This window comes from Gossypium hirsutum, chromosome A02 (assembly GCF_007990345.1).
Source record: "Gossypium hirsutum isolate 1008001.06 chromosome A02, Gossypium_hirsutum_v2.1, whole genome shotgun sequence".
NCBI classification, from domain to species: Eukaryota; Viridiplantae; Streptophyta; class Magnoliopsida; order Malvales; family Malvaceae; genus Gossypium; species Gossypium hirsutum.
In genome coordinates, this window is record NC_053425.1 from 9,095,810 (window position 1) to 9,114,370 (window position 18,561).

Below are 18,561 nucleotides of genomic sequence, written 5' to 3' on the forward strand. Positions count from 1 at the left end.
TCCTGTTTCATAATTTCTAACTCTGAGGGTCTTACTTGAAAATCTTCCTCCATTGGTCGAGCTCCTTCCATACTTGGCTTAGGGATATTATCACCTCTCCATTCTATGTATTCCGGTGTCGTAGCGGGGCTAATAGCTTTTCCTCTCAATCGACAAGTCTTCTTCCAAGCACTAGAAACTTCACTAACTCTCCTCTTGTAATCGACTCCTCTATATACAAACTCACTTTGAGCCAACCCCTGAGTCGTTGGTATGAACTGTCTCAATCCATGTTGCCTCAGTACGAGCAAAGGGGCATAGCCAATGACACCCCAAATCCCCAATAGGGGTACCCAATCAAAACTAACGCATCGGTAAAGAACCTCACCACACATCATCCACGGAGCCCTCCATTCGACATCTTTCGACTGAAGGTTCTGAAGTAACGCTATCCAATTCTTTTCTGGAATATCAACTCTCCTGGTTGAAGCTACTATATCTTTCAACGGTGAATAATCCTCAAAGTAAACCCGACAAACCACCCTATCTATCAACCGAAAATGACTGTAGAACCAAGCCAAAAGCAATTGAGCACACCCTATAAACCTACCAGCACCAGCCCTCCTACATACACCTAAAGACCTAAATGTTTCCGCCAAAATTGCAGGGACAGAAGTGACCTTTTTACTGAGTCAATGAAAAAGATCCGTGGTTACCTCATCCACATATCCCAAAGCCCTAGGGAAGACCATCAATCCATATAAACTTAGGGCAAAAACATCTATCTTCTTTGTCTCATCAGGCTGTGTCAAAATCAAAATTTTCAAAGCGCCCCACGAGATGCACTTGCACTCACCTTTCTCTTTAATTCTGGCCGTGACCCACTGCTCGCTCATCCCCGTAATAATCATCAATTTCTTCCAAAAGGTAGGGACACAAAGAGCTCAGGAATAGATCCTATCATTTTGAAACCGGGGACAACGAAGTAAAGCAGTGTACTTTTCCACAGTAGGTACCATGTCTACCTCCCCAAAAGTAAAGCAACTGTACGCCGGGTTCTAAAACTGAGCAAGGGCTCTGAATAAGTGCTCGTCTATCTGAACATCAAGCAAGTAAGGTAAGTCTCCATAGTTACCGTAGAATAATTGCTTAGTCTCTTTGCCCCACTGATCCCAAATTGCCTTAAGCTCCTGGAGATTATTCTGCGTGATGCTAATACGAGTGTAATCTGAAAACTCCTATATGTATCCCTCAGCTATACTATCTCCCTTTTCTAGTTGAGTTTGCTCGGACCATCTGTGGACGTTAACGTTGCCTTCCACTTTATCAAGAAGTCAGTTCTCTATAATAAAACTTCCTAACTTAGAAACTGACCGTGAACCGATATTTTTGTAAATGCAAAATGACATGCAAGCAAAAGAAAAGAGATAGTCAGTATCACATGATATCAATAAATTTCAACGATAACTTATAAGGGTAATGTCTAAGTTGGGCTTATATGGTCCTTCGACATGGGGTTGGTTCTAAAGTTTGAGGTACCCGAACCAGCAGATTCATCGATCCTCACCCATTATAGGCTCATTTGAATCGAGTTCAGTTCAGGGGAATACATTTCCCTATGGCTACACGGAGATGAAAATCTCACGAAACCATAGGTACGGATGTATCCCGAAAGTGATCCACTATCCTGCACAGAGGCGAAAACCTTACGAAGGCGTAGCTTCTCACTCCCACTTAAGGGTGTGACCACAACGGTCATGCAAATGCAATGCGATCAAAATATAGCATGCAATAATACAACCACATGTAATGCAAAGAGGATTAAATTTTAAAATTTTTAATTTCTGACATTAAGACAAGAGATAATCAATTACATGGCCTGACTCTCTTATTTTTCCCCAGTGGAGTCGCCAAGCTGTCAAAACCATTTTCAAATCGAGTTTTGGAAAATGAGAATCGATTTTAAAAACGAAAACGGGAGTCGCCACCAATCTTTTTAGGTGTGATTGGCTCACCTTTAAAACATTTTATTTTAAAATCATTAGTTTTGGTCCACGAAATAAAAGAACGGGTTCGGGAGTCGGTTACGTACGAGGAAGGATTAGCACCCTCGTAACGCCCAAAAATTGGTACCTAATTGATTATCAAATGCCTTTAATGTCGAAAGAAAAAAATTTAAGATGTAGTCCTCTTTAAAATATTTTAACTTTGAAAATTAGGATTCACTAGCGTCAAAGTATTGACATTAAGTTATCCCTTTTTTGAAATTTCTATCTCGAAACAGCAAAATGCTATATCCAATAAGTTAGGACATACTGCTTTGAAATTCCAAGATAGTGGCTTGCATTTAGAAAACCTCTAAAAAAAACTTAGAAGAGTACTTAATTATTCGAATTCAACGAGAAAAGTGGCAACCCAATAAGTTAGGGCACTGCTTTCTCGAAATTTCCAAACACCAAGCATTGCCTTATTTGCAAAAAATCTTATTTCGAGGTAACAAATAAATGAATAAAACGAATAAAAAGACAATAACGAATAAGCTAGGAAATATTCGAGATTAAAAAAAACTAGTAATAAATAAACAATCATTATGTAAGACTAAAGAACGATAGTATAGTGAAGATAATAATAATATTAATAGTAATATTACAAGTAAAAATTTTGGAATGATGTGTGAAATTATGTATGTGAATATATAGATAAGTAAACAATATATATAGTGAGTGAAGAGGAAAAGGTAAAATAAGTGTATTTAAAGAGTAATGGGTAAAAATATAATAATAATATAATAGTAGTAATAACGTAATAGTATTAGAAATATACGATATATAATATTGAAGGTAAATACATAATATATACATATTAGAAATAATCATAATATTAGAAACAACTATTAATAATACTACATAAATAGACATATAGTAGTAGCATATACATGATATAGTTAAAAAATATATAAAGTAAGATAATATGGGAAATAAAAAAAATATATAAACGATATAATATTAGGGCATATGCAAAACAATAAAAATACAATATTAAAAGATATACATATATATATATAATGTATACATAATATAATATTAAAATATTTACATGGTATATACATAATAATGTAAAAAATAAACTATTAGTAATATTATAAATATATACATATAGTAGTAATAATAATATAAAGGTATTTCATATAAACAGGTATGCACGTAAAAAAAAGAAAAGAGAAAAATAATAATTACAAAAGTATGAAATCAAAATAATATGTAGAAACATGTTTATTCTAAAAAGAATAACTGGACTTAATTGAGAGAAGAAACAAAATCCAAGAGATAACTTACAAGTAAAACAAATTATTGAAACAGAATTTTGGGCTAAAATTAATTGCGTATAAATGTCCGAGATCTAAAATTAAAAATGCCCCAAATCTTAAAATACCGCGCAAATGGGGCAAATCGAAATAGCACACAGACTGCAGGGCCAATTTAAAATAATATAAAAAACTTAAATATGGCCCGACTGAAGGCTAGCACAAAGGAGGGGATCAATTGCGTAAATTACCCAATTAAAGGTAACATGCATGGTCCCAAGCAAAAAGCTGATTCCACTCCCCCCATGCTACTTTGTTTTATTATTAATCAAAAACACTCCCCATGCTATTTTGTTTTATTATTAATTAAAACTATTTCCCCATACTATTTTGTTTTATTGTTAATTAAAACTACCTCCTCATACTATTTTGTTTTATTATTAATTAAAACCATACTTTCTTTTCTTTTCTTTTTTGTCGTAAAAAAAACCTTTTTTTTTTAAAAACAACAAAAAAAGAGTTAAAACATTACCCTACCACCCTACATTCATTTTTCAAAATAGAGAGAAGGCTCTCAACTCTCTCAACCCTTCCCCTCCTCCGGTTATCGGACCGGCCATCAACCGTCACGTCGGTCACCGGCCACCGACGGTGGCGCCGCCGTCCACGGTGGCCGGAAAATCTTCTGAGGCCTTTTTTCACTTCTCTTCTCGAGTAGAGCCTGAATTTGGGGTTAAAACGACCTAAAAACCTTCAAAAATTTATGAGAAGCACCCTAGAACTCAATAATCTATTCAGTTTCCGGCCACCGATCTTCGGCGGTGGCTTCCTCAGTCGTCCACGATGTTGGAAAACTGAACACCGGTAAGTTCCTTCCCTCTTTCCTTTTTTTATATTTTTTTTGCAAGTTTTTTTTTGTTAAAAATATTTGTAAAATAAATAAAACGAACGAATAGAAAGAAGATCAAAAATAAATAAATAAAAATAAGGACAAACCCCTTTTAACTTGTTTTCTCCTTTTGATTTCTCCCAAAAATCTCTGTAATACAACCCCCTCTAATACAATCTCTTCTCTCCAAAATACAATCGATTCCGCCCCTTGGCACAAGGAACATAGGGCTTTTATATAGCCCAAAATCCAAAGAAAAAATACAAAGAATTTTATTTTTTGGTGTTTTTCTTTGCTGTCCTTTTTTTTGTCTTCTTTTGCAGGTATAGAGTGGTGGAGGCAAGTGGGTGTGCTGGTGGCAGACAACTGGTAGTGGCGTAGGTGGCCAAGGTGGGGTGACGGCTAGGGTTCATCACCACTTTTCTTTGCTGAAAATTGCTTAGGTTTGGGTAGTTCTAATTTGGGCTGGTTTTGGGTATTGGGTTTGGGTAGGTTTAGTTATTGTAATTTGGTAGTTTTGATTTTTGGGCTGTCTAACATTGTAAATGGACTTAGAATTTGGTTATGTGGATTTTATTTTTTGCTTGTTTGCTTGGGCCAAAAATTGGCCATTACAACCATAAACATCACATTCCTCACAAAAAATCTCATTTTATCTATCTATAAAATTTCTGATTAAAAATTTTGGTGAGTTAAAGTGATTCATACTCCTAATGGCTTATTATTATCTCAATCCAAATGTATTTGTGAGACAAATATGCATGAGAGCAAAGGTGTTCAACCACCCATGAGTTTTTCAAAAGTTTTGGTCTCAATTGATGGAACTAGTTCCATTGATGCTACAAAGTTTCAAAAAGTGCTTGGCAAACTACAATATTTGTTACTCTATCAATAAGTTATCACAATTTACGCACAATTCATCTGGATTACAATGAAGAGCAGTTAAATGACTTGCGATACTTTCAACATACAAAAAATTTTGGTCTTCAGATATTTTGGTTGTTGTGATTCTAATATCTACACGAATAGTGATGTTGATTGGGTTGAACTCAATGATCATGTATATATTTTATTTTATGATCTCACTTTGTTCACAAGAAGAACCAGCATTTAAAAGTTTTTGTTCACTTTGTTGACTACTATACTGATCATAAGGAACTTAATGTTCATCATGTTTATGCCGCTGATCAAGTTGTTGATATACTCCCTAAGACACTTCCTAAAACAGCCTTTACTCTTAATATTTTCAAGTTAGGTGTTTGTTAATTAACCCAAATTTGAAGGGACATATTAAAGTGATTTATTATTGATTCTCTATTGACTCGATCTTCTAGTTACAAGATTGTTTTATTCTGAATTAGTCTTTGGTGTTTATTTCTTAGGATTCTCTTGTTAACATTTTCTAGATTTCAGTAATTATGATTTATAGAAATTTACCGTGTATAAATACTGAAGCTAATTAACTTCTTTTAACAACACCCCGAAGGCACGGTGCGCGTATAACTATAATTTCCGACGCCTCAATCAAATCAGAGAAATCATCAATCAAGGTCCCAAGACGCATTGGGTATAAAACGGGGAAAAACAAATAGAGTAATTGTTAAGAACGCCATGATTGCAATTTGTATAGCAATTACTTCCCTCTCAAATCTCAATAACACCACAAATCAAAACTCATGCACACGCCACACCCAGTAAAAAGAATATATTAAAAATTACAAATTTCCACCCCATACAAACACCATATCATGTTTTATATAAAGTAAAAGAAGCCTACATGTATTGGTGGAAGAAGGAAGTAGAGTCGGGGAAGGCATTAATGAAACTTGAAACAAGCCCAGGAGATAACGCTTGGCCTTTAATAAGAACATGGTGGTATCTCTCTATCAATGATATCACCATTTTCTGCTCATCAGCTTCTTCCAAACTACCTGTTGTCACCCCCACCATATCACATGTTTACCAAAGCAAATTAATTCAATGGTCTAATTATGATTTCATCCCTCTAAAACTGAAAAGTTAGTCCTACTTTAATTTATCAAAATTTGATCATCCATCATGGAAACTGAAAAGTTGTCCAATTGGATAACATTGTTATACCTTATCGTTACATCGCTGACTTGAAAATAGATGGTCCAATTTATATGCAACAAATTAGCAAAATTCAACACTTTAAGTTTATGTGTTTACCAACAATTGGACTAAATTCTCAATTTTCATGAAGTATGAAGCCCAAAGTCTAACAAATTAAAGTAGAGTGATTAACTTCTCAGTTTTAAGTAAAGAGATAAAATTCAGAATTAGACCTAAATTCCGTAAGGCAAACTGCCTTTCTAACAATCATGGTTACCAAAATGTTAAGTAAGCATTTATAGAGAACAACAGTTCAACCCAAAGGCTTACCTAACTCGATCTCAACCTCTTGATCTTCGGCATCCCCTTCTTCAACAGTACCATTCTCCAGTGCAGAAGCCGCTTGCGCGTACCTTTCCAGAAACTGTTCTTCAGTTTCTTCATGCTCACTCTCAGATTCCTGTTCAAAAAAATGAAAAAACATATATTTGCTTTCAAATTAATGTATGCTGAATTCCTACACAACTCCCAACTTTCCAGCTCTATCTGTCATTTAGTTAGCTGTCATCCATTAGATCATGATAAAAAGATGCAATTGTATGGACTAAATAAAATCCATGTATCCTAAGAGTTGGACCTCATCATCAATTTCGATTTCATCATCATCTTCATCCTCATCATCATTATCATCATCTTCAGATTCTTCATCATTTTCTTCCTCTTCCATTTCTTCATCCAGTTCTTTCAATTGTATTGATGTCTTAATCAGTGAAGTAAAGCAATCTCGTAACAAGCCACCACTTGGATTACCTACTCCCAACAACCTTTCAGTCATCTTTAGCAGTGTCATCACTGAGCACAAAAAAATAATTAGAATTGATGTCAGTTAAATTTACTGGGGGGAAAACAGGACAAGGAGTGGAGGAAGTAGATACTGGAGCAGATGCGAGGGAGGGGAGTGACTGATTAAGGCCAACAAATATTTTGCTAAAGTCGTATATAAGACCTACCATTTCTCTATCACACTAGAGATGAGGAACAAATAGGTGAAAGCAACTATATAGATCATACTTACTAATGAATATAAAATAAAGTGAGAATTTTCCAAGTTCTACAGGAGTCATAAGATAGATACTTACCCATCAACTTTATCTCAGACTTTGCAGACAGACCGACTTCAGAAGAGTGAGTGCAGGCAAAAGCCATTGCAGATGCCCAGGTTGCAAAGCCTCCATCACCCTCCTTCTCCAGTATTGCCTCCACGGTATCAGGATGACATAAATAGCATGATGCAATAGCAAGCAAGAGAGGCTTCCATAGTGAAGAAGGCTTGCTTCTCACTCCTTTCAAATGAAAAAATGCTGCCCGACAGAAAACCGCTGCTAATGATAGCCGCACACCTTCTGTTTCACTTGAATACTTTGGGACATGTAATAGTATGTGAACACATGAAAAAGCTCTCCATATCGCAGACGGGTATTGTAAAATGGCCTCACTGACAAATACACTTATTGCTTCAATAATGGATCTCTGTGGCACAGGTGGAGCAGGAGCAGGTGGAATCTGTCTAACAATAAAACTCTCCAGTCCATATTTACTGTGCAAACTAACTACTTCTTTGATGCAGTCAAAGACAGCCATATCCTCTGATTCTTCCCAAGCATGCCAATCTAAAATCATGTCAGCCCAAACTAGTAGTAATTCTGATAGTTTAAGCTCTACGATTACGCTGCTTCCAGTAACAGAGAGTATAATGGATCGAAGCAATGTTGATGAATGATCTATACATGATGCAGGGGGTGATGCCTCAGCTTCCTGATCATTACAATAATTTAAGGAGAAAGTAAATATGTCACGAATTTACACAAGTAAAATGGTAATCAGATAACTTTCAGTAGCAGGATATCATCATCTGATGAATAAAAAGCATAAGTAAAGCAACAGATAATGTAAACTATGAAGCAGATAACAAAAAATTTTCAATTCAATGCCAAGTTTGCACCAGGTACATAGGCTAGATGATGGTTTGAATATATATAAAGAGCAAAATCCAAAGCATTAAAGACGCTATAAATCAATATATTTTCTGTTCTAATAAAATTTAGAAATTTTATATGATTGCATACAAATTTTACCATCAGCAGTCAAACATGTTCATTCTATAACCCATTTAGAGACACAATATGCTCAACTGCTCAAGCACCAGAGCAATTCTTAAAAAACGCAAATATTACAATGAGAAGAATACTAACCAATGGAACTGTGAGCCAAGCCTGTTGCAAAAGAGCTGATAAAGCTCTAGCAATGGCACCCTGACCAGATGCCTTCTTTTCACTTGAGTCATTCTGTTCAACCTTTTCGAGCATGAAGTCTTCCCAAGATTGAGCCATCACTGCTAATGCTTCAAAACCCCGTACAACCACCTATTACAAATGCAATTCACTTAATCAACTAAATCGGGATTGCCCAGTGACATTTAACAGTCCATTTTCAACCACAATAATGTTCCAAAATTAAAGCAAACACTTTAGGCATTGAACTGACAGAAACCCAAATGTTTAACATGACATGCTGTTTTTTCGCAATCATAGATGCAAATGCGAAACTTGCAGAAACTATAAATTTTAAGAGAGTAAAATGTACCAGCCTAGCTACAGGGATTCATACTTACATGGGGCCATGGCTCCACGCTAGGATGTATGGACTTTGAGATCACATCAACCAATGATGAAATAATATGAGGAATATGAATTGCTGTATTCTCATTTCCAGCCTCTACAATAGAATTGAGAAGCTGAAATAGAATAATGTTTTCTTCATCTTCATTACCAATCCTACTAATTACAACTTGAAGAAGAGCTAACCACTCTGGTGGCAGATACTCATTCTGAAAAGAACAAACATAAAAGATAGGTGAGTGAGACATTATAACCAAAATGAGAATGACTTCCAACACCACGGATTAATTAGGGGACCTACTTCAAGAAGCCCCGCGATTGCCCCTGCAGCAGCGACTCGCACAGGGTAACAAGAAGTATCCTTTTTATCAGGCATTGCCAATGCCTTGAGCAAGGAAGAATAGATGTCTACGCTCATCTCCTGAAAAGGATACAAACACAGAAAAGGAGATTTATTTAGTCACTGCGTTTTATGAATGGTGTTCAAGCAAATTGAAAAGCAGCATAATAGGGTAAGCAAATCAGTAGAATAATTGAATGCTTAAACTAACAAAAAACTTTGGTCTGATGAAAGAACAAGAGATGAAACTAGTGCAAAAATGACTCACTTCAGGAAGACATGAAGCAAGCTCCCCAAGCACCCAACTCGCGGCAGCAACCAAGTATGGTGGACAGAAGGAAAATGAGTACAATGGTAGCACCCGGGTTTTAACCAAAGATGTTGTAAATGCAGGTTTTTTCTCCTTCAGAAACTGTTTTTTAGAATGAGCGATTACAAAAATTAATGGTAGATTTCATTATAAAAAAGATTTAAGGGTAAAATTTTTCAATAATGCAACAGAGGGGCCAGATTTGCTTACATCTTGCAGGCCACCATATGCCATCAGAACGCCAAAATAACTGCCACAGTTGACGAACAGAATACAATAAGAAAGATTTAAATGCATGTCAAGAACTACTGATGGGGAAGGATGGGTAAGTAGAAGAAAATTAAATAGTAACTTCCAGAAAGGAAAGGCAACTGGTCAGAAAATAAGAAATTTATCACAAATCCCTCCACTTCTCTCGCTGAGAAGACAAAGAAAAGGCAATAGATATCAGATAAATGAGAGAGGGAAAGAGAACATGATGTTTTAAAGGAAAACAGCCATTCAACTACAAAATTTCATTATTAACGAGACAAATATGTGAAATATGTTTATTAACTCACTCTTTCAAAATTTTTGGATCAGAAGCAGTAGCATCTGAAGGAATGGGAAATTTTGATAGACATGGAAGCACCAATAACTCTCCAATAGAACGCTGATTATTTTTCTTATTCTTTTCACCTTTCTTGCGCTTGGATGAAGCTGAAGATCCATTATTAGAACTCACAGTTGGAGGCCCCTGTATGCATTAAACAAATAGTAATTCTATCAAGATAAAAGTATCTCGAGATTATTTATCAAGGACTATCTATCACCGACCTTTGACATTGAAACAACACCAAGTAAGTTTATTGCACTTTTTCTGGCTGTAAATAAATCCTCCCTCCATCCAGAAATTTCTTCCTAGATACAAATTAAAAGTGTTGATATAAAAGCCAACAAATTGGTAAATATATCATTCGGTATGACCATGATAGATAAGAGGCAATGACAGATAGAAAAAACTATTAATGTACAAACAAGTTCAGATGGAAGATTCTTCCGGATGTACTCTTCTGGATCATCTTCCCACTCTGACATATCCTACTTGGGAGAAATCAAACACCAAAAATCCGTCAATTAACTCAACTTCTATTCTAAATTCAATTTACAAATAGTTGATGAAGATGCATTTCCTCAATTTAAAAAAAAAAAAACCTTCTCATTCAACATCAATGCTGGTAAGATTGCAGATTCCAACAAAAATGAAAAGTGAGGTGAAACTAATCTCCATCCCTGTTTCCAAAGGACAAAAATGATGTTATGTTAAAGAAATAAATTATTGGATATAAAATTCGGAGCACCTAGCATGTAACTTCCTAAAAAATGAAAAATGGTAGACACACATTGAGTAAGCATTTGAAAGTAAAAAAAGCAACAAAGAAGGCACTGAAACTGATGGTGACTGGTGAAAGCAACAAATTTTGAAAGAACTTACAGGGCCTGTCTCCAGGACATGTGAAATCACATCGAAAGCTAGTGAAACAATCCTCTCAGATAGAAAATCAAGCTTCTAAAAAAGGAAAATCCATTCTTTTAGTGTTAACACAACCATAAAAGCATCAAATTATATAGAAGCACAAATCTATGTAAATTAAGTAGTATCATGGAGCTATGCTACAATATAGCTCTACAGCAACTAGCTTATAGGCGATACACTTTTCTATGTTACCACGCGAATGGTACCCAGACAGCCAAGGAAATAATAGCTGAAGAATTACATATGAAACTTACACTGATATTTGAGCTACATTTGCCTATCTTCAAAACACAGTTTATAATGTCTTGCATTAGCCTGAAAAATTAAGGGCATGGCATCACACAATGCAGCAGATAGATTAACAGTAGAAAACTAGACAAGAAAAATCCGATTATTACTTATCACAATACTTGCGGTGCCGTGTTGTCAAAGAACAGAAAATTAGCAAAGCCCTCTTTCCAGTCTTCAACCTTAGCAAGTACTCATCTTCTGAAGTATCACCATGATCCAAACTCAATGAACCCAGAATGAAAATTAGATCATGGCAGAAGGAAGACAAAAGAGGAGCCACGGCAGACGGCATAAACGACCTCACCTATAAAGCTAACCAAAATTTCAAAAGAGGTTCCAGTAGGAGGAAAATAGCATAACATGCAAAATAAACTCATGGGGCCTTTTCGATTAAGTAGCAACCAAAAGTAACTGCTACCATTTGGGGGCTTACAGCTACCACAGGTGCTATAACTAACATGACAAGGGGCAAACCGGGTTAAATTGTATGCAAATTCTTAATCAGGCCATTAAACTTCTGAAGTCTGTACAGCTACATGGTAATGAAATTTTTTTTAATAGACTAACAAATTCATCCAATGCTGTTTGAATTAATGAAATAAAAGATATTACTCACCGCAAAATATAAGCATTTGCATATAAGGAGAAGGATCTTCTCTGTTTCCAGATCTTTTCTACCATGGTTAGCTCTAGCCTGTATTACAGACCACATTATACTTTATGATGGAGATTCAAATATCTTTTCTTGAACAGATAAGGAGAATTAAGTCAAAAAAAAAAGAGAGAGTTTGAAGACAACAACCTTTTCAACAAGATGATGAAACACCGTCAGCAAAGGGGCAAGAATTTCTTTTGCAATTAGTTCCAGCTGTGGTGGTACTGGCTCCTTAGCAACTTTAGGATTCAAAAAGTACTGCCATAAAAAAGAAACAAAAATAGCTTAAACTCCAAATATATGTTACTTTAAGCTATTTTTGAGTTGACGTCACATTTACTTCAATAAAGAACAGACTCACGATTAGAAACCTTAAGCATCAAATCATATTTGTACTAAATTTACGTAGTAGTGGAAAAATAAAAAGTAACAAAAAAGCACCTGGAAAGGTCTAACGAGGGCATGAAGAACCGTAAGGGTATTGATGGTACTCAATTCACTGCTTGCACCATTGCTTATGACATTACTGCTTTGAATAGCAGATCTGAGATCAGGCACAAGTTCCGGCCAAGAATTCTGCTTAACAAACTCAGCAACTACAATGATCCGAAACTGCCGCGAGGAAGACAAAGGTATTCATATACTATTATAATTTATTTTAACATTAAGTAATATATATAATATAAAGATTGAAGAAAATCGGTACCGCTTCCACTAGAATTTTTAGAACTGACGCTTCGGCTTGAAGCAAAGTTCGCATCAGCTGGGACTTGAACTCCTGGCTGACTCTTGAAGACGATCCATTACTGACCTCAATGTTTCGCCTAGCAAAGTTTTTAAGATAAGTTGAAGCAGCGACTCTTTGACCTTGATTTTGACCTCCTACAAGAATCATTAAAAAGGATTACGCCAATGTGAAATGATTCGCAAAATTGAAATTGATAGGAAGTGAGATAATTTGGAGTGAAATCAACGGTACACTGATTGGAAGCAGAAGATGAAGAAGAGGGAATTTGGCTTACCAGCGGCAATGGAGAGGAGAGCAAAAGGGAACTGTGGTAGCGAAGAGAGGCAATCGAGCGCTTCAGTTGATGCACGGACAACGTGGCCATCGGGGCTGAGCGTCTGGTCGAGTAGCTGAGCAATCTGAGTGAGGTCCATGGCTGACTGTTTGGATTTTCGTTTGAGTTCTTCAAAACCCTAAAAAGTTGCTAAAGAGGTGCGGAAAAGAATAAGGCGGGAAAAGTTTAGTTTTGGAGGGTAAGATGGATAAGGGGTTTCCACTGTCTAATCAGCTGAGTCGGCTCTTGCCCTTGCTCTCCTACTCCCTCTTATGAAAGAAATGGCGTAGATTTAGAGTTCTTTTGTAGCAATAGCCATGTGAGCGTTTCTTGTAATTAACATTTTTTAAATAAATTTTGCATTTAATAATAAATATTTGGTTAATACCCTAAATTGTAAGTTTATGTTTTAATCCTTCAACCTTAAAAAATTATAAAATAGTCATTAAATTATTTGAAAATTTTTATATAAATCACTAAACTGTTAATTATTGTTGTATGGCATTCTCTATTCACACCAAATGAAATCTCTTATCCCCCTTCTCTTTTATAATTCAGTTTTTTTCATGCAATATTTTTGAATATCATAAATTTACAAATTAAAATTCAAATAGCTTCCTTTATCGATCTGAGCATCGAATCGATTTGGATCTAAGATATGCACATCTACTCATTGATGGGTACTGATCCACTGTACTAATAGTTGAACTGTCCATTGGAGCTCACTAGCTTAACATTAAAAAAAAAACACTTAACATTTTAGTGACTTAAATAAAAAATTTTTGCACATTTCAGTGGTTTAAATAAAAACTTTTGAATAGTCCAGTGATCATTTTATATTTTTTTGAAGTTGAGTGATCAAAACGTAAACTTATTAATAGTTTAGTGACCTTGAGTGTAGTTTACCCTAACTTTTTTTTTATTTGGTAATAAATTAATTAAGTTTTTTTTTCATATTTCAAATAAACTTTGACTTATTTTCACAAATGGTACCAATCAAATGTTCAAAAATCCCTAAAATACAATAAGAGATAAGGCAATCAAATTTTAACTAAATTCAACCAAAACTAGGTAAAGCAACTCTATTCATGATCAATGGTGGCAAAGGTTGGCATTAACCAATGACATCAAGGCTAACAGAGGAATCAAAGCCCTTCAAACATAACGCATCACTAGCCAACTTGGAATACCCTTTGTTTCTGCCTTGAATCTCGATAGTGAAAGTAGTGTTCTCCCCGACAAAATTATCAAACCCAAAGAAGGAAAAAGGTAGAGCACCATTAAAACAAAGAGACACTAAGTTAAAACCAACAACTTTCATGGGTGATCAAGCAAAATCGATCGTAGAGGTTGAATAAGGCCAACAATGGTGGCCATCCTAAAGGCTACCACATCGAGAGAGGTGGTTTTTTTGTTGAGGCAATTACGTGAGCAATGTGCCTAGAACGACAGAAATGTGCAAGTGTACACAATCGCAACAAGTAATAAAGTGACAAGTAAATGTCGAGTTATCATACCCATAGCGACTGTGAAAATAATTACTTTTGAATGCAATTTTAAAAACACTTTGGTGAAGATTGATTTGAGGAGGTTATTAAAAACTAGGATTTTAACTAAGTAAAATAAATAAAAATAATAAAGTTCCAATGCACGATTTTAAAAGATGATTTTAATCAAGATGACATAGTTGTGTTAGATTAATACATTTCTTAACTTAGAATTACTAAACTCATGTTTATGTTGTTACGAATAAATTCATGGCAACTCGGTAATTTGCTAACTTATGAACATACTTACTTACCAAAATCCATTTATTTCTTGACTATATCTCTATGTCAATTCAACCGGTTAAACAAATTTTAATAACCAAATGTGTTAATGCACATACATACTTATGAAATCAAAATAATCTCTTGTACATATCTCTATGCCAATTCAAATAATTAATTCAATCTCATAACCACATAAAAGATTACATGAGATAACAATGTATTTCTACCTTGAAACAGTTTAATCACAATAATCTTGCAAGGTATGCAAGGCTAATGTATCGTTAGATACCGTTGCTAATTTAACCCTCAGCTACCTTAAATAATTAAACATGCACTAATTAAGTACCGTGTCAATTAATTACAATTTCAATCCGTTTAAATAATTAATTCATTAGTTACATTACAATTGTAATGCAATAATAACTTAATCATGGTTTTACTTAATCAAACATCTTAACGAGGCCTATAACAACACAAACACAATTTTAATAAATTAAGTAGACGAAATGCAATTAACCTAACACGGAGTAAATTTAAGCCATATTAATTAAATTAAACATATCAACATCATAAATATTCATAGACATGTTCATCATAACAACAAAATTAAAAGGATAGGGAACAAGAATCAAATCCGGTGATCCTCCGAGGTTTGACTAGTTTGCTCCGAGGCGTCCACGAACACTTGAATGCCACTCCAAATGGTGGTTGATTGACTCTTTTTCAAGAGGTGAAATCGGCAAGGGAATAGGGAAAGGAAATGAGGAAAAATGCAAGGGAATGAAAAGAGAAAAATGAGAAAGAAGTAAAGAGATGAGAAAGGTTGAGATTTGTTTGAAGTGAGCAACCAATGGGGTATTTATAGGTTGAGAAGGCTGCTAAAAATAGGCAAAATCAGCAGCCAAAGACTCCCCCCATGGCCGGCCACACATGTGGCATGTTTGAAGATTTCAAACATGCTATTTTTAGGTAGGGGTAAATCTTGAAAGGCATGAATAGTGAAGGGTTTGAATGCAAATTGAAAGAGTCTTTAAGGGCCATTTTGCAAGTCAAATAATCAAACAAACAAGCTGATTGGGTCAGCATGTGGGACAGTTTTGGGCTGCCCAGTGCTTGGTTGGATCGGCTTTCTCGGTTCAGCTCAACTAGGCTTCATAACTGATTAATAATAATTTATTTAACCCAAATTAAATTGGATTAAAAATAAAATTAATTATATTATGAATTAATATACATAATTTGGACTGTCTTAGGCTAAAAATTTAATTCACCTTGATGCTTCAAAATTGCTTTTCGATTTTACGCTTCTAGTAGTATCTGCCAAGCAGTTTTTCGCCATTTATGCAAATCTGTCGAAAATAATTAAAATTAATCAAATTTTGATATAAAATTAATTAAAATTCAACATATTCATAATTTGGGTGCAATTTAATTATTTTATAATTGTTATATATTTTTCGACAAGAATTTTACCGAAACTACATGAATTTGAGTTAAAAAGGACATGAAAAAGTGTGTATATTTTCGTGTTTCCAGTGCCGCACGCAGTGCCACAATTAACACCCATTGCTCTTGGCACTACGAAAGTCATATAATTGCCATATTTAGCAAGTTTTGTCATCGAGTCAGTGGCATAATCGGCAAAAAAAATATCTCGGACATTAAAAAACAAGGTCATCCATAAATGATTAAGGTAATTTGTTTTACCAATTAAAAATTAAAAAGATATTATTGGTTGGCCAAGTCATGTGGCACCTAAATTTCTTATTTGAAATTCTAACTTTAAATTTATTTGAATTAACTCCTCTTGTTTAGGAGTTTTGTTAATAATTTATGTGTATAAATAGATGCTCATTCCATGAATAAATCACAACTAACTTTCATCTTTTACATAAACTTCTTTACTTCTTTATGGTATCAAAACAAAATTTTGAAGGAATATCTCACGATTAAGAAGCTTGTCGAATAGCTTTTCATAAACCAAAAGCTTCTATTGTTGTCACCATTGCTTAAAGGTCCACTTCCAATTCATCTTTTCTTAGCCCTAATAGTAGAAGAAACCAATCGCAACAACAATATCCATAGGGTTCCTAGTTGAACTGCCTCCCATTACAATAGGATTGCTATAGCTACTTTAATTACCCAAAATTCATGGATATCGGAAAAGTAAATTATCGGGCCTCCGTCTTAACAAAATGGGTTCGTAAATAATTATTAGAAATATTTATGAGTCTAGTGGTGTGTTTAATTTGGTTTTAATTAAGTGAATTTAGCTTATTTTATAGTAGTTAGGAAAAAGGACTAAATTGAATAAAGGGTAAAAGTTTAATAATAGATTAAAAGAAAATAATGAGGACCAAAATGGCAATTAAACTACTAAAGAGGAATGAGGCGGCATAAAAGTAATAAAAATCCAAGATTTTATGTGTTAGCATATCTTATTATATTATTGTTTTTAAATTGAATTATATTATTATTTTTAATATTATTATGAAATAAAATATGATTTTGACAAATGGATGGTGATAAAAATATACAAATGTAATAATAATATATATACAATTGTAACATATTTATTTAATTACTTTTTATTAAAGTAAAAAGATATTTATTATTATTTATAATTATTTAAATAGATATTTATTATAATTATATAATATTATAAGATTTTTTATATGACAAATAAATTAAATGGTGACAAGTGTAAGGTGATGATGAATCCAAGTGTACTAAAGAAAATATATACATTTGTAATTTACATATGTATTTACTTAATATCAAAGTAAATAGATATTTATTATTTTTATTAAATTAAAAAGATAGTTATTAATTAAATAATTATCTATAAGATTTTTATGAAAATCATGATAAATGTATGGTATTGATCATGTACAAATGTAGAAAAGTAAATGTATACATTTGTATTATATTATTAATTATATGATAGATATTTATAATAATTAAATTATAATATATTAAGTTAATAAAATAAATAAAACAAATGAAATAATAAAAGAATAAAAAGAAAGACAAAAGAAACAAAATTCGAAACAGAGCAGGGAAAGAAGAAAGAAAGAAGGAAAAGGGGAAATAGAGAATTTGAAGCTTGGAGTTTAATTGGTAAGATTAATTAAGTCATTTTCATCTTAATTTTGATGTTTTAGAAGTTTTAAAACAAGGTTTTGATAAAATTAATTGATAGTTTAGAAGTTTATAGGTTTTCAAGTATAATTTATGTTGGACAAAAAGATGAATTAGGGATTTAATTGAAAAAATTTTAAGTTAGAATTAATAATGGGATTAAATTGTGAAGTAAGCTATAAGTTTTATGTTGTAGGGACTAAATTTAGGAAAATTCGAAATTAGTGAAATATGCTGAAAATTTAGTAGTTAATTTTGAGTTTGAATGAAATTTGAATAGAAATAGAGTGTGAATTAAATTAGAAAAGTAGATAAATCTAGTTAGGACTAAATTGGAACTAAAATATAAATTGGATAGAAATTCAATTATTATTATAAATTAATGCTGTAATTAATGGTATAATTATTTTAATTTCCATAGCTAACGTAATACCGGAGACCTCGACAAAGAAAGGAAATAAGAAAGTTGACGAAGAGTAATTCGAGAATTACGGTTTGTATTTCTATAAACCGAACTTAACATTTAAATTGTTGTTTTTATTATTATATGTG

General features: G+C 33.7%; 1 protein-coding gene across 2 annotated transcripts; it reads right to left on the minus strand.

Moving 5' to 3' along the window:
* Window positions 1–5,769: 5,769 nt before the first annotated feature.
* Window positions 5,770–13,434, minus strand: LOC107951531 (importin beta-like SAD2 homolog). Of its 2 annotated transcripts, none has more exons than XM_016886596.2 (21): window positions 13,058–13,434; window positions 12,742–12,917; window positions 12,477–12,647; window positions 12,183–12,293; window positions 11,997–12,074; window positions 11,488–11,684; window positions 11,344–11,404; window positions 11,048–11,122; window positions 10,768–10,845; window positions 10,591–10,653; window positions 10,390–10,473; window positions 10,134–10,309; window positions 9,784–9,823; window positions 9,532–9,675; window positions 9,225–9,344; window positions 8,917–9,132; window positions 8,498–8,668; window positions 7,385–8,060; window positions 6,883–7,097; window positions 6,576–6,705; window positions 5,770–6,103 (listed from the first exon to the last, which is right to left on the minus strand). In XM_016886596.2, exons 1-21 carry the CDS (start codon window positions 13,194–13,196, stop codon window positions 5,946–5,948), a joined length of 3,279 nt encoding a protein of 1,092 aa, XP_016742085.1. In that variant the 5' UTR covers window positions 13,197–13,434; the 3' UTR covers window positions 5,770–5,945. The 2 variants fall into 2 exon arrangements, with proteins under 2 accessions (XP_016742085.1, XP_016742086.1); XM_016886597.2 differs by having other exon boundaries at window positions 11,048–11,119; window positions 13,058–13,384.
* Window positions 13,435–18,561: the final 5,127 nt, after the last annotated feature.

Coding starts and splice junctions, on each gene's coding strand:
- LOC107951531 (XM_016886596.2), bottom strand. CDS start 13,196: ATGGACCTCACTCAGATTGCTCAGCTACTCGACCAGACGCTCAGCCCC. Junction 12,918..13,057: donor TCTCCTCTCCATTGCCGCTG/GTAAGCCAAATT, acceptor TGATTCTTGTAG/GAGGTCAAAATCAAGGTCAA. Junction 12,075..12,182: donor TTCATCATCTTGTTGAAAAG/GTTGTTGTCTTC, acceptor TCTGTAATACAG/GCTAGAGCTAACCATGGTAG.